Below are 16658 nucleotides of genomic sequence, written 5' to 3'. Positions count from 1 at the left end.
TACTGCAAACATGTTTTTAGTATCTCTATTTTTACATAAAATCTATAATTTATTTATGAATACTAAGTATTAAAACTATAATATATTTCATTATTGCTATATGTATAGACAAGATAATGAAGTGTTGGTGCTCATTATATGCAATGAGCCTGTTGATTTTAAATGCAAACATTTTATAAAATTGAAATGAGAAGTGTCACAGGGTAGGGAACTTTAACTGTGCGAAGGCCCTATGGGAACTGAATTGGAATTGCGAGCTCTCATTTCAGGTGAGCCCCCTGTGGGTGGCACACTGAAGCGGCTTTTCATCCCATCAGTTTGGGGATTTGTACCTGGCACATAGAGGTGACAGATTAGTGTCTAATTCACCATTCTTACAGGAATTTGACTGTTTCTATCCATCAGTTGGGAGTATGATGCACTATAATACCTCACAAACCTTGTGTTTAAATCCATTATGTGAAAAACATTTTAAAAATAAATTTATGAAAATAATGCAAAGCTAATTGTGTCACCACATTGAATTTACCTGATGTGCATAATTATAAACCATTGATGTTCTCTGCAGATTTACCTTACATTCCAAATTAGATTGTTTTTTAATTTGTGATAAAAGCAGATCAAACTGTTCAATCACTGGACTCTAGGTGGGAAAGTATGCTATGAGGAGGATGTAGAGAGGCTGCAAAGGGATATAAACCGATTAAGGTGGCAGATGGAGTACAATGTGGGGAAGTGTGAAATTAGTCACCTTGGTAGGAAGAATGGAAAAGCAAAAGATTTTTTAAAAGGTGAAAGACTAATAAATGTTGGTATTCAGAGGGATTTTACGGTCCTTGTACACAAATCACAGAAAGTTAATATGCAGTCACAGCAAGCAATTAGGAAGCAAATGGTATGTTAGCCTTTATTGCAAGGGGGTTGGAGTATAAGAGTAAGAAAGTCTTGCTGCAATTACATAGGGCTTTGGTGAGACCACATCTGGAGTATTGTGTGCAGTTTTGGTCTCTTTACCTAAGGAAGGATATACGTGCCTCTGAGGGGGTGCAACTAAAGTTCACTAGATTGATTCCTGGGATGAGTGGGTTGTCCTATGAGGAGAGATTGAGTAGAACATAAGAAGATAAGAAATAGAAACAGGAGTAAGCCATACGCCCCCTCGAGCCTGCTCCGCCATTCAATAAGATCATGGCTGATCTGATCATGGACTCAGCTCCACTTCCCCGCCCGCTCCCCATAACCCCTTATCGTTTAAGAAACTGTCTGTTTCTGTCTTAAATTTAATCAATGTCCCAGCTTCCACTGCTCTCTCAGGCAGCAAATTCCATAGATTTACAATCCTCTGAGAGAAGAAATTCCTCCTCATCTCAGTTTTAAATGGGCGGCCCCTTATTCTAAGATTGTGCCCTCAAGTTCTAGTCTCCCCCATCAGTGGAAACATCCTCTCTGCATCCACCTTGTCAAGCCCCCTCATAATCTTATATGTTTCGATAAGATCACCTCTCATTCTTCTGAATTCCAATAAGTAGAGGCCCAACCTACTCAACTTTTCCTCATAAGTCAAACCCCCTCATCCCCGGAATCAACCTGGTGAACCTTCTCTGAACTGCCTCCAAAGCAAGTATATCCTTTCGTAAATATGGAAGCCAAAACTGCACGCAGTATTCCAGGTGTGGCCTCACCAATACCTTATATAGCTGTAATAAGACTTCCCTGCTTTTATACTCCATCCCCTTTGCAATAAAGGCCAAGATACCATTGGCCTTCCTGATCACTTGCTGTACCTGTATACTATCCTTTTGTGTTTCATGCACAAGTACCCCAGGTCCCGCTGTACTGCGGCACTTTGCAATCTTTCTCGATTTAAATAATAACTTGCTCTTTGATTTTTTTTCTGCCAAAGAAAGTGTGACATTATACTCCATCTGCCAAATTTTTGCCCACTCACTTAGCCTGTCTGTGTCCTTTTGTAAATGTGTTGTGTCCTCCTCACACATTGCTTTTCCTGCCATCTTTGTATCATCAGCAAACTTGGCTACGTTACACTCAGTCCCTTCTTCCAAGTCGTTAATATAGATTGTAAATAGTTGGGCTCCCAGCACTGATCCCTGCGGCATCCCACTAGTTACTGGTTTCCAACCAGAGAATGAACCATTTATCCCAACTCTCTGTTCTCTGTTATTTAGCCAATCCTCTATCCATGCTAATATATTACCCCCAACCCCGTGAACTTTTATCTTGTGCAGTAACCTTTTATGTGGCACCTTGTCAAATGTCTTCTGGAAGTCCAAATACACTACATCCACTGGTTCTCTGGAGTGTAGAAGAATGAGGGGTGATATCATTGAATCTTATAACATTTTTAGAGGGCTTGACAGAGTGTATGCTAAGAGGCTGTTTCCTCAGGCTGGAGAGTCTAGAAATAGGTGTCATAGTTTCAGGATATGAGGTTGGCCATTTAGGACTACGGTGTGGAGAAATTTCTTCAGTTAGATGGCTGTGAATCCCCTACCCCAGAGGGCTGTGGCTGCTTAGTCGATGAATATATTCAAGACTTTTAGACACTACAGGAATCAAGGGATATGAGGATAGGACAGGAAAGTGGAGTTTGTGTGGAAGGTCAGTCATGATCTTATTGAATGGTGGAGCAGGCTTGAGGGGTCGAACGGCCTACTTCTGCTCTTATTTCTTATGTTCTATCCCAGTGTCCAATTGCTGGACATTATCCCAGTGTCCAATTGCTGGACCCTATCTCACTGCTGATAACAATTTGCTGCCGTTTATTGATAATTCCATCAGATTTGAAGGAGGCTGGAGATTGCACAGGGTATTCTGTAAGAACTGCTCCTGCATTGGTAGATTTTCCTACAAACTGTGTTTATTCCATTTCCTTAATTTACAAAGTGTTTGCATTTAATCTCTTGAATGTACAATATACCTTGAATAGTGAAACTGTTCATTTGTCTGTCTCCTCTCCTTGTGTGTAGATTTGAATGAAGGATAACTCCAGTGCAGAAACTCTCATTTGATGTGCTGTAAAGACTCGCCATCAGGCAGCAGTCTGTTGAATTGCTTTCCATTTCTCTTTTAAAATGGTGTGTCATATACACTAGGGCTGTTTATGTTTAAATAGATGCACATGCAATATCTTTTATGTACATATAACAAGACACAAAAAAAACAATGCAATGTCCAAAGGAAGAGCCCAGCCTGGTGAATCCTTTAACTCAGCACTGCAAATTGGTATGAATTCAGTTGCATGTATAATTATTGAAGTTTCCTTTCTGATATCACACATGTACATGACTGTTCTGATGGTTTGCAATAGTAAAATCAAAGTGAATTCCTTGATGCATAGTGGCATATCAACGTGATTCTTTCAAAACAAAATTATTGTGACCTTTTGTAATAGAAAGGAAAGCAAGAATTTGCATTAAAATAGCCTTTTTTACGAACCCAGGACATCCAAAAGTGCATGAAGTTCCTTGGCAGTGTAGTGACTGTTATAGTGTGGGGAAACACGTCAGCCAATTTGAGTACATATTGGTCTGTTGTAGATTAATTGATAGAGATTGATTGTTCTAATTAATCAACAACTCCATTCTCATTGCATTATGCGACTACCAGGATGGTAGAAGGCGAACTAGATGGACCATGTCTTTTATCGCCTAGCAATTCCTGTGTTCCTAAGTGATTTTGTGGCTCTTGCAGTAGTGTAAACTTCCCTATGATGAGACATTAAACATTTTCAGATAATCACGTGGCAATTCAGAAAAGCTCTAAATCACTTTCGGCTAGACTTTCAGCTTCATTGTCAGCGATTTTCTCGGCGGTGCAATTGTTTTTCCGCCTGGCAAAAGTTTCCACTTAAATTTTTCAATGTTATCGCCCATATCTGAAGACGCCCGCTGGGACCAAACCGCCCACGCGCAATGCCAAGAACAAGAGCGTAGGTTTGGGCTCAACCACCGACATCCAGATCGCCGAGAGAACTGCCTTGTAAAAGCTGCTTAAACAGGGCGGTAGCACTGCAAAGAAAGGTAAGTTAAAGATTCTTTATTTTTTTTTTTAATTTTAAAACGGCGATTAGGATAAAACTGTCCTGGGAATGCTTTGTATGTTTTTTTTAAACTGACATTTTTAAAAAAGTTTTCCCCCCTCCCTGGGCCCAACTGCAGCCTCGGCCTAAATTTTAGTACTTACCGTCCATTCTGGTAACGACCGCCCATGTTGCTAACTTTACACTTAACCGCAGACAATGAGTGTGCAACTCCCATTTTTTTCACCAGGCAATTAATTTTAATTACTTTAAACATAAAAATGGAAATTCTCGCCAGTGTTACTCACTGAACGTTAGCGGTTCTTCTCAGCAGGCAATCGGGCGTTGAGGGCCTTTAGGGAAAGTCTAGCCCACTGTTTCTTGTTGACCAGTTCTTGGGCCTTTCATGACCTCAGGACATCCCAAAACGCTTTACAGCCAATCGTGTACTTTTTTTTGAAGTGTAGGCATTGTTGTAATGCAAGAAATGCAGCAGCTAATTTGCGCACAGCAAGCTCCCACAAACAGCAAAGGGATACGTGACCAGATAAACTGTTTTAGGTGTTGGTTGAGGGATAAATATTGGCCAGGACACTGGGAGAATTCCACTGCTCTTCTTTAAAATAGTGCCATGGGATCTGTTACATCCACCTGAGAGGGCAGACGGGTCTCGGTTTAATGTCTCGTTCGAAAGATGGCATCTCTGACAGTGCAGCACTCCCTCAGTACTGCACTTACGTGCCAGCCGAGATTATGTGCTTAAATCTCTGAAGTGAGACTTGAACCCACAACCTTCTGACTCAGAAGCAAGAGTGCTATCCACTGAACCATGGCTGACACTTGAAAATGCGAGGACTATTCCCTAACACTTCAGTTCCTCAATTTACGTACTAATTGTGTATTAGACGTCACTGTGAGTAGAAAGGGAGAACAAATTAGAGACTGTTACCTCAGAAACCTTGTTCATACTTAATTCCAGAGCCCACTTCTATAAACCCTCACTGCCTCTAAACTGGAATGTACCTCTGCACACCCAATACTCAAGTGGACTTGAAACAAATTCATCACTTTACTTGGGGGAATGACAGGATCTGCTAAATTTCAGACCCTTATGTGCTTCTCTCTGATGGCTTCCTTAGAACCCGTGAATTGGACAACATACTTTTTATTAAAGAAAATTAAATACGTACCTTGCATCAGGCTGTCAAACACCCACTGAATGTCACAGATTATCAAATGCTTGTGACAGCCCCTGTAAAATTGATTGTTCAAACCAGCAGGTAAACGGGGATTTACATTCACATGCCTGCCTGATACAAGAGTCATATTACTTATTTCTTATGTTCTTATGCTTCCTGGGCAGTAGTGCCTCAAACAAACCAGGTAATTGAAATGAATTGAGTTTTAACCCAGAAGCTCTCCCAACAAAAGAGAAAAGAAACAAATAAAATGCATTTTGTCGCAACCTGTTACTTTTTAGTCATAGTCCCAACAATACATTACTGGTTTGTTTATTCCAACGCACGCAGGTTAGAAGATACAAAGGCAAGATACTGTGGATGCTGAAAATCTGAAATATAAACAAAAACTGCTGGAATTACTCAGCAGGTCAGGCAGCATCTGTGGAGAGAGAAACTGAGTTAACATTTCAAGTCGATGACCTGAAATCAGAACTGGAAAATGTTACGCAACCGGTTTTAACCAAGTACAGAGGCAGGGAAAGGGGGGACAAGAGGAAGGAACAAAAGGGAAGGTTTGTGGAACCCTGTAGGAGGCCGAGGTCAGAGTGTTCCAATGAAGTTCGATGGAAGCTCGAAGAAACCACCTCATCTTTCAATTAGGCACTTTACAACCTTCCGGACTCAACATTGAGTTCAACAATTTCAGATCATAATCACTGCTCCTATGATTTTGGACAGCAGATGTTGGTAATGATTCTGCTATTACCATTTACAGCTCTTCTAGACACATTTTTTGTTTCTTTTCTTGTCTCATTACCACTCCCTTTTGCCTTGCACCATCATCCCTTTTGTCATTTAATCTCTCCGACCTCACACCTTATCACTTTCCTTTTTGTTCTTTTCTCCCTGCCACCCCCCGCCCCCCCCCCACCACCTTTTCATGCCTCTGCATTGCTTAAAATCTGTTTGCATCTCTTTTTTCCAGTTCTGATAAATGGTCATCAACCTGAAACGTTAACTCTGTTTTCTCTCACAGATGCTGCCTAACTTGCTGAGTATTTACAGCATTTTCTGTTTTTATTACAGCTTAGAAGATACTTGATTTCTATCAAACATAGGAGGAAGGATAGTTGAGCTATTCAGTTAGGATTTATTCGACTTGATTTTCTTCTTTTGGCAGATTCTCTTGCATGTCTTCTGAGAGTATAACATGCTGTGGCTGAGGTGCTAAAAACATCGGGGGCAACAAAAGCCAACAGCATGTTGAACTACATCGGCAAAATGGCAGACTATATGTCAGACAACTACAACTTGCACTTATACACCTTTAACGTAGCAAAATATCCCAAGGCGCTTCACAGGAGTGTAATCAAACAAACACTGAGCCAAAGAAGGAGCTATTAGGATGGTTGAGTGGTAGGTTTTAAGGAGCGCCTTAAAGGAGGAGGAGAGGTTTAGGAAGGGAATTCCTGCGCTTGGAACTAAGACAGCTGAAGGCACGGCTACCAATTATGGGGAGAAGGAAGTCGAGGATGCACAAGAGGCTAGAATTGGAGGAACGCAGAGATCTCGTAGGGTTGTAGGGCTGGAGGAGGTTACAGAAATAGGGAGGGGTGCGCACAGAGGGAATTGAATACAAGGATGATAATTTTAAAATGGAGGCATTGGTGGACCAGAAGCCAATGTAGGTCAGTGAGCACAGGGGCGATGGGTGAATGGGACTTGGTGTGAGTTAAAATATTTTTGGATGAGTTGAAGTTTATGGAAGGTAAAGGATGGGTGATGAGAGAGAATATAAGAAATAGGAGCAGGAGAAGGCTATTGGCCCCTCGAGCCTGCTCCACCATTTAATAAGATCATGGCTGATCTGATCATGGGCTCAGCTCCACTTCCCTGCCCGCTCCCCATAACCCTTCACTCCCGTATATATTCAATGACTCAGCTTCCACAGGGCTCTGGGGCAGGGAATTCCACAGATTTACGACCCTCAGAAGAAATTTCTCCTCACCTCAGTTTTAAATGGGCGACCCCTTATTCTTAAACTATGCCCCCTAGTTTTAGATTCCCCCACGAGTGGAAAAATTGGAGAGCATTGAAATAGCCAAGTATGGAAAAGGAGATCCAACTTGAGTTAGTACCTTAAACACTGTATCCAGTACTGATCACCACAAAACCAGAGGGACATTCAAGCGCTGACAGCAGTGCAGAGAAGAGCCAGGAGACTGATCCCCAATGCTAAGAGGCTGAGTTCTGAGGAAACTAGGGATTTTCAGCCTGGAAAAGCATGTGACTGAAGTGATTTTATAGACCCATAGAAAATCCTCCTCCATAGTTATCTTGTTTACAGAAGTCTTCAGGTGGAATAACTGGAACTCAAAGTCAAAGGAAGTGAGCAAGAGATGGGATCTAGCAGACTGATAGAAAAGGAGAAAAGTCAAGATTCACTGAGCAACCAATAATGTCGGAACAAATCGAATGGAGGTCTTCCAAAGGATGATTGAGGAGTAAGGTTAAAAAAAACAAGACCGTAACTACTAACTTCAGGATTTCTCTCACTAGACCAACTGGGAGAAGTAGTTTGGCCACAAGACAGCGAAGTAGAGGATCCAAAACAAGGGCATATAATCTTGAATGCAAACCCAGAATACATTTCTTCACACACATGCACACAGAGCTGTGAGAATATGGTGACCATAGAGGAAGAATAAGTTGATGTGTTTGAAATGGAGATAAATACTTGGGAAGCAAGGGTATTAGGGGATGGCGAGAAATGGTAAGGAATGGGGATTAAAATGATGGTGAGATGCCATAGCTAATGAAATGGTGGAACAGATCCAGAAGGCCTCCTCCTATAATAGTACACCACAGAAGGAGGCTATTCGGCCCATCGGGTCTGCGTCGGCTCTTTCGAAGAGCAATCTAGTTAGTCCCACTCCCGCGCTCTTTCCTCATAACCCTGCAATTTTTCTCTTTCACAAATTTATTCAATCCCCTTTTGAAGACTACTGTTTAATCTGTATCCACCTCCCTATCAGGCAGTGCATTCCAAATCCTAATCACTCGTTGCATAAAAATGTTTTTCCTCATGTTGCTCTAATTCTTTTGCCAATCATCTTAAATCTGTGGTTGATAACGAGAGGCATTAAGCCATTGTAAAGTTTCTCTTTGGTGCAAGAGGTAGGGATTCAAATTCCTGGGACATTGGAACCGGTTCTGGGGGAGGTGGGACCAGTACAAACCGAACGGTCTGCATCTGGGCAGGACCGGAACCAAAGTCCTGGGGGAGTGTTTGCTAGTGCTGTTGGGGAGGGGTTAAACTAATATGGCAGGGGGATGGGAATCTATGCAGCGAGACAGAGGGAAGTAGAATGGGGGCAGAAGCAAAAGGAAGAAAGGAGAAAAGTAAAAGTGGAGGGCAGAGAAACCCAAGGCAAAAATCAAAAAGGGCCACATTACAGCATAATTCTAAAGGGAAAAAGAGTGTTAAAAAGACAAGTTGTGTCTTAATGCAAGGAGTATTCATAATAAGGTGGACGAATTAACTGCGCAGGCAACTATTAATGAATATGATATAATTGGGATTACGGAGACATGGCTCCAGGGTGACCAAGGCTGGGAACTCAACATCCAGGGGTATTCAACATTCAGGAAGGATAGACAGAAAGGAAGAGGAGGTGGGGTAGCGTTGCTGGTTAAAGAGGAAATTAACACAATAGTAAGGAAGGACATTAGCTTGGATGATGTGGAATCTGTATGGGTAGAGCTGCGGAATATTAAAGGGCAGAAAACGCTAGTGGGAGTTGTGTATAGACCACCAAACAGTAGTAATGAGGTTGGGGATGGCATCAAACAAGAAATTAGGGATGCGTGCAATAAAGGTACAGCAGTTATCATGGGCGACTTTAATCTACATATAGATTGGGCTAACAATACGGTGGAGGAGGATTTCCTGGAGTGTATAAGGGATGGTTTTCTAGACCAATATGTTGAGGAACCAACTAGAGAGCTGGCCATCCTAGACTAAATGTTGTGTAATGAGAGACGACTAATTAGCAATCTTGTTGTGCGAGGCCCCTTGGGGAAGAGGGGAAGAGTGACCTAATATGGTAGAATTCTTTATTAAGATGGAGAGTGACACAGTTAATTCAGAGTCTAGGGTCCTGAACTTAAAGGTAACTTTGATGAATCGTGAATTGGCTCGGATAGACTGGCAAATGATACTTAAAGGGTTGATGGTGGATAGGCAATGGCAGACATTTATAGATCACATGGATGAACTTCACCAATTGTACATCCCTGTCTGGAGTAAAAGTAAAACTGGGAAGGTGGCTCAACCGTGGCTAACGAGGGAAATTAGGGATAGTGTAAAATCCAAGGCAGAGGTATATAAATTGGCCAGAAAAAGCAGCAAACCTGAGGACTGGGAGAAATTTAGAATTCAGCAGAGGAGGACAAAGGGTTTAATTAGGAGGGCGAAAATAGAGTATGAGAGGAAGCTTGCAGGGAACATAAAAACTGACTGCAAAAGCTTCTATAGATATGTGAAGAGAAAAAGGTTAGTGAAGACAAATGTAGGTCCCTTTCAGTCAGAATCAGGTGAATTTATAATGGAGAGCAAAGAAATGGCAGACCAATTGAACAAATACCTTGGTTCTGTCTTCACTAAGGAAGACATAAATAACCTTCTGGAAATACTAGGGGTCCGAGGGTCTAGCGAGAAGGAGGAACTAAAGGAAATCTTTATTAGTCAGGAAATTGTATTGTGGAAATTGATGGGATTGAAGGCCAATAAATCCCCAGGCCTGATAGGCTGCATCCGAGAGTACTTAAGGAAGTGGTTCTAGAAATAGTGGATGCATTGATGATCATTTTCCAACATTCTATTGACTTTGGATCAGTTCCTATGGACTGGAAGGTAGCTAATGTTGTGAATGTTTGAAAATGTATAGAGACATTGAAGTTGAGAACGTGGGAATTATATATGGACAGTGTAAGCTAACAAAGAATTCATGGAGGAATAGCCATGACATCTCAGACTCGAGACTGCAAAATGTTACAACACTAACACATATTGAAACAAAACCCACAGCTTGCAGAAAAACCTCAAGGTCTTAGTAACTCATAATGGGCCTTTGTGTAAAATCATACCATTCTTCGATCGGCTTATGAGTGGACAATGGTAAAGAGGGATCAAAGAGAATAGGCTGAAATAGGATGTCACTCTAATTGTATCTCGTTATCTTTTACCGAAAATATATAACCGTCGTCCCTTTACAATGTAACATCACTTTGTCCATAGGAAGTGAGTGCGATCTATCAGAGTTGCATTCCTTCTGTCTGATAAGGTCCCCGATCGGGATTTGCTTTTTAAATAAAAGCTTGCTTTGTTTAAAGCACAATCGGTATTCGACTCAGTGATTTCACTGAACCAGATTGAGGGAAAAGAATCCAGAAATCAACATTTGGTGTCAGAAGTGGGATCTCAACGGACGACTGCCGAAAACTTGCGAATTAAGAGCCAGACTAGCCTTGGACGAGACGAGGGGAAAGTGGCCACTGGAGTAAGTATACTTTCAATACTGCTCCAGTTTCCCCCGGTTTTAAAAGTCTGAGGAAAGTTTAGCCACTCGCTGGTTCTCAGGTAGTGTCTGAACGAGATCCAGGACAATCTGGTGAATACATTTCAAACTTAGAATAGGGATAGAGATAGGGAAATTGCGCGGTGACGCAAACCAAGCGGCGACACGGAAAGATAGGTTAGAATAGCTAAGTCTGCCTGGGTTCGAGGCCCAGTGTCTGTGTGGGTTCGAGGCCCAAGTAAAACCGTGCGGCGACACGGAGGGATAGAGAATCGCGCGAACCGCGTAGGGAAACGCGGAGGTTAGGGAATTACGTAAAATTAAGCCGTGGGACTGTGTAAATTTTAAATTGTACTTACGCCAGGTACAGCGTCGATCTTGTATATCACTTGGTCCGCCTAGGCTCTGGGTAAGATAACTGAAACCACCACGGGGCGACGTGGGGACAATCGGGACGAATTAGGACCCTGATCCAACGTGCGGCGACACAGGATGGGTAATTTAGATAAAACTATGAATTCCCTGAAAGGTCATGGATCCAAAAATAGAGCCAGCCAAAACAATTAATAGGAAAGAAGAGAGACTCTTGTGAACGTCTGTTTTAAATGAGAAATGCTTGTGTGATTTTTACTGTGGAAAAAAAAGCCGTGGAGTTGTGGTTTGTTTTACCTCCACCCACCTTTTCAAACAGAATGAAAGTTTTTTTTAACCCTTCGTAGTGTTGTCCTGTATGTGGGAAGTTTAAGAGTGTGAACCTTATTGAATTACAAAGTTTGAATCGGGATTTTGAGATATTCAGAGAAGGCACAGCAAAACAACTGAGATGGATTCAAAAGGATTAAAAAAATATATATATTAAATCTGCAGTTTAGAAGAGACAGTATAATATGATTTTGAGGTTGGAACAATTGAGATAACGAAAAGCAGTTCACAGCCTACATGCCAGACTTCCCTCTAGTTATGGAAAAGACAAAAAAAAGACGTAACGTACTAAATAGGTGCTGAAAAAAAAAGTGTGTTCTGAGATTTTAAATTATGAGAAAAATTCCACTGCAGTCTAAAAAAAATGCAGAAAAACTCCATTAAATTAGGGCTTTCATTGACAGAAGGAGGACATATTAAAAACCGTAGAGTTCTTAAAGAAAGAGTGCGCACACGAGAAATGTACTAAGAGTTCCGTTGGGACCTCTGAGAAAGGTATCGATAGACTACGTAGTTAAAATGGTTGGCTTTGCATTGACCGAGGCTGATGACGAAATTAAATTTCAGTAAACAAATAGCTATTAAAAATGTGTGGTCTCGTTTTAAATCAATTAAAAAATATCTTTGGCAAGTACTTGAATAAGAAGTTAAAAAAATATTGGAGTTTAATCAAATGCTGCCTTTCCTGATGAAAAGATTTTTTTTTCAGATGGTTACGTGAAGTCACGTAATGACATCAGGTCTTCTTACAAATCTGTAAAGGAGTTAACCCTTTCCATTGACAGCCGTTTCATACTGAACATTATTATTTTGGATTTCTTAATAGAAAAAAGACTCACCTAACAGAGGAATGGTGCGATAGTCAGAATAAAAATAAAAACAGAACTAGCTTATGTAATAATACTTGCCTGATACAATAAAGAAATTGAAGAGTTAAAAGGCTAAGATAAATAAGCTGAAAGGGATCCACAAACCCAACTTAACCCTGACCTCCGATTTCACGGAGTGACCTCGACATGTATGGATATAATGCAGAATCAAGGGACCTATGGGTCCTGTTAAAGCAAACCCTGAGCCCAACTGAGCATGCCCGATTTCTAACTCACCTAGGACGTGCTACTCATGATGCATTGTTGGTTGCTCACCCTAACGATGTCCAGGATCGCCGAAACGCTATCTTTAATGCTCTCACCACGACCCTTCAGAAGCCCATCAGTATGGCCGCAGTATTAGAAACTAAACCCAAACGAGAAGAAACTGCCGATGAATTCATGGAAAGATTTATTGAAATATACTGAAGTCAATCAGGAGATAATGCCTTCAGGGAAGCAGAGGATTCTCCTCAATTCTGCGCTATCCTACTTCAGTGCCTGCCCTATTCGATTGCTCACGCTATCCGGACAAATAATATGAATTGGGCAGATAACAGTAAAGCCCAGATGGAAAGGGCGGTTAAATTATTGGCAGGAAAAGAAAGGAGAGGGGGGAGGTGTGCCCCCAACCCGGGTCAAGACTGAATACGTGACTAGAAAGGAAGAGCCGCCTCGGGTGGAAGGACCAAAACCCGACCCAAGGGGATACCAGATGGAACCGCAGTGTTGCGTGCAGGATTGGGTGGATAAACAGGGATACGGTTATACCAAACACCCAAATGGCCCGGGCCCTGCTAATTACGGACCGCCCTACTGTCCCCGGCCTGGTATGGGAAGAGGTCGGGGCTGGGAAAGACGAGATGGATGCTTTAATTGTGGGCAAGAAGGACATTGGAGTAGAGAGTGTTCCTCCCGTCAGCACGAAGGAGGAAGAGGAGGGGGGCAAGGGGGGAAGAGGACGGGGATCTTACACTAACTTCTCCCAGAACAACCCCTTTGGCCAACCGTCCCCCGATTATTCGTATTGACTACGTAGCTTGATTGTGCAGGGACCCTCCCCGGATGACGAACTGATGATATTGTTAAAAATTCAGAATGAGTGGCAACCCTTCTTGATAGATACGGGAGCCTTCATGTCTTCTGTACAATCAAAGCTTAAACTCCCTGCCTCTACTGAAACACAGGGACTGTCAGGATTCCTGGGACAAGTCTCTACATTCCCGGTGTCAGAACCGGTTAAAAGGGGTTACCAGGAAGAATCGGTGGAACATCGATTTGTTATCACAACCAATCTGGACTGTAACTTGATGGCTAGAGACCTCCTCTGCAAATTCCACTTGCAGTGTGGAGCTGATGGGATTATTGTAAAACAGGGAACCTTTAAGCGGCAGTATTATACCACCCGAACCCCTCAGTGGTGGTCTCTGGACCTGCCGCAGGCACCCTATCACGTAACCCTAGCATACGATCCCAGTGGAAAGAATCAGGACCTGCAGAACTTTTATCAACATCACTTTTTTAAAAAGGAGGGAGAGAGAAAACAGGGAATTATAGACCGGTTAGCCTGACATCGGTGGTGGGGAAAATGTTGGAATCAATTATTAAAGATGAAACAGCACAGCATTTGAAAAGCAGTGACAGGATCGGTCCAAGTCAGCATGGATTTATGAAAGGGAAATCATTCTTGACAAATCTTCAGGAATTTTTTGAGGATGTAACTAGTAGAGTGGACAAGGGAGAACCAGTGGATGCGGTGTAGTTGGACTTTCAAAAGGCTTTTGATAAGGTCCCACGCAAGAGATTAGTGTGCAAAATTAAAGCACATGGTATTGGGGGTAATGTATTGACGTGGATAGAGAACTGGTTGGCAGACAGGAAGCAGAGAGTCGGAATAAACGGGTCCTTTTCAGAATGGCAGGCAGTGACTAGTGGGGTTCGCAGGGTTCAGTGCTGGGAACCCAGCTATTTACAATATACATTAATGATTTAGATGAAGGAATTGAATGTAATATCTCCAAGTTTGCAGATAACACTAAGCTGGGTGGCAGTGTGAGCTGTGAGGAGGATGCTAAGAGGCTGCAGGGTGACTTGGACAGGTTAGGTGAGTGGGCAAATGCATGGCAGATGCAGTATAATGTGGGTAAATGTGAGGTTATCCACTTTGGTGACAAAAACAGGAAGGCAGAATATTATCTGAATGGTGACAGATTAGGAAACGGGGAGGTGCAACAAGACCTGGGTGTCATGGTACATCAGTCATTGAAAGTAGGCATGCAGGTACAGCAGGCAATTAAGAAAGGAAATGGCATGCTGGCCTTCATAGCAAGAGGATTTGAGTATTGGAGCAGGGAGGTCTTGCTGCAGTTGTACAGAGCCTTGGTGACGCCTCACCTTGAGTATTGTGGGCAGTTTTGGTCTCCTAATCTGAGGAAGGGCATTCTTGATATTGAGGGAGTGCAGCGAAGGTTCACCAGACTGATTCCCCGGAGGGCAGGACTGACACGAGGAGAGACTGGATCGAATGGGCCTGTATTCACTGGAATTTAGAAGAATGAGAGGTAATCTCATAGAAACATACAAAATTTTGACAGGACTGGACAGGTTAGTTGCAGGAAGAATGTTCCCGATGCTGGGGAAGTCCAGAACCAGGGGTCACAGTCTAAGGATAAGGGGTAAGCCATTTAGGACCGAGATGAGGAGAAACGTCTTCATTCAGAGAGATGTTAGTTAACCTGTGGAATTCACTACCGTAGAAAGTTGTTGAGGCCAGTTCGTTAGATATATTCAAAAGGGAGTTAGATATGGCCCTTACAGCTAAAGGGATCAAGGGGTATGGAGAGAAAGCAGGAAAGGGGTACTGAGGTTGAATGATCAGCCATAATCTTATTGAATGGGTAGTGCAGGCTCGAAGGGCTGAATGGCCTACTCCTGCATCTATTTTCTATGTTTCTATGTTCTATGTTTAATCTATATAACCCTTTATGATTTTAAACACCGCAATCAAATCTCCTCTTGGCTTTTTTTTGTTGGACTGAGCAGAAATGGCAAGCTAATTTTATTTACAAAAATGGAGCATTACAGAAAGTTTTCTTCTCCCAGGGTATCATAGCTGAAGGTTGTTGCAACATGCCCAGTACTTCCTTTTCACACTAAATTAGATTGCACTCCTGCTCCTTTTGTAATTTAATCCAACTTAATGATGTCCTTGGCGTATTGTCTGAAGCTCTGGTGGCACATGCTTCGGCCGTACTTCCGGATCAGGCTGTGTCGGTTGGCACAGACTCGGCATGAGTGGGAGCCCTGGCCGACCTTCCTGGGATGAGACCAGTAGAGCTGTGGGTGACCCATCTCCAGCACTGGTGGAAGATCTAAAAGACAAGGGCCAGCTTTATAAGAAATAGGAGCTGGAGTAGACCTGCTCCGCCATTTAATACGATCATGGCTAATCCGATCATGGACTCGGGACCACTTCCCCGCCCGCTCTCCATAACCCCTTATCCCTTTATCGTTTAAGAAACTGTCTATTTCTGTCTTAAATTTATTCAATGTCCCAGCTTCCACAGCTCTCTGAGGCAGCGAATTCCATAGATCCACAACCCTCTGAGAGAAGAAATTTCTCCTCCATCTCAGTTTTAAATGGGCGGCCCCTTATTCTAAGATTATGCCCTCAAGTTCTAGTCTCCCCGTTCAGTGGTAATATCCTCTCTGCATCCACCTTGTCAAGCCCCCTCATAATCTTATACGTTTCGATAAGATCACTTCTCATTCTTCTGAATTCCAATGAGTAGAGGCCCAACCTACTCAACCTTTCCTCATAAGTCAACCCCCTCATCTCTGGAATCAACCTTGTGAACCTTCTCTGAACTACCTCCAAAGCAAGTATATCCTTTCGTAAATATGGAAACCAAAACTGCACACAGTATCCCAGGTGTGGCCTCACCAATACCCTGTACAACTTGTAAGGTTCGAAAATCCACAGCCGCATTTTCTTTTGGAACACACTAAAGACAAGAAAACGAAGATGGGATCGTCCTATACATTTTAAATGAACAATTTTGGCCAAGTAAAATCCGCAGACCAGGCAGGCTGGGAAACATGTGGGCGAATACAAACATTGTGGAGTCTGGCTCACAAGCGAGACAGAGGTACTGGCCAATGTGGGAAAAGTACATTCTGGCAGGCCAATCAGGGGTCGAGTTGGGCCTGAAGCGGGGAAATCCTCAACCAATGGGGACTACCCAGACCAGTTCGAAAATATGACTCACCCATAATCAAATTATGAATG

General features: G+C 42.6%; 1 protein-coding gene across 1 annotated transcript; it reads right to left on the bottom strand.

Annotated features, from left to right (window-relative positions):
• Positions 1-15556: 15556 nt before the first annotated feature.
• On the bottom strand, positions 15557-15721 carry LOC139281517 (small ribosomal subunit protein uS14-like). The gene has a single exon (XM_070901684.1). The coding sequence runs from the start codon at positions 15719-15721 to the stop codon at positions 15557-15559; it is 165 nt and encodes a 54-aa protein (XP_070757785.1).
• Positions 15722-16658: the final 937 nt, after the last annotated feature.

Source organism: Pristiophorus japonicus, chromosome 15 (genome assembly GCF_044704955.1).
Source record: "Pristiophorus japonicus isolate sPriJap1 chromosome 15, sPriJap1.hap1, whole genome shotgun sequence".
Taxonomy (NCBI): domain Eukaryota; kingdom Metazoa; phylum Chordata; class Chondrichthyes; family Pristiophoridae; genus Pristiophorus; species Pristiophorus japonicus.
Note: the sequence above shows the minus strand (reverse complement) of the source record. Positions and strands in the feature narration are given on the sequence as shown.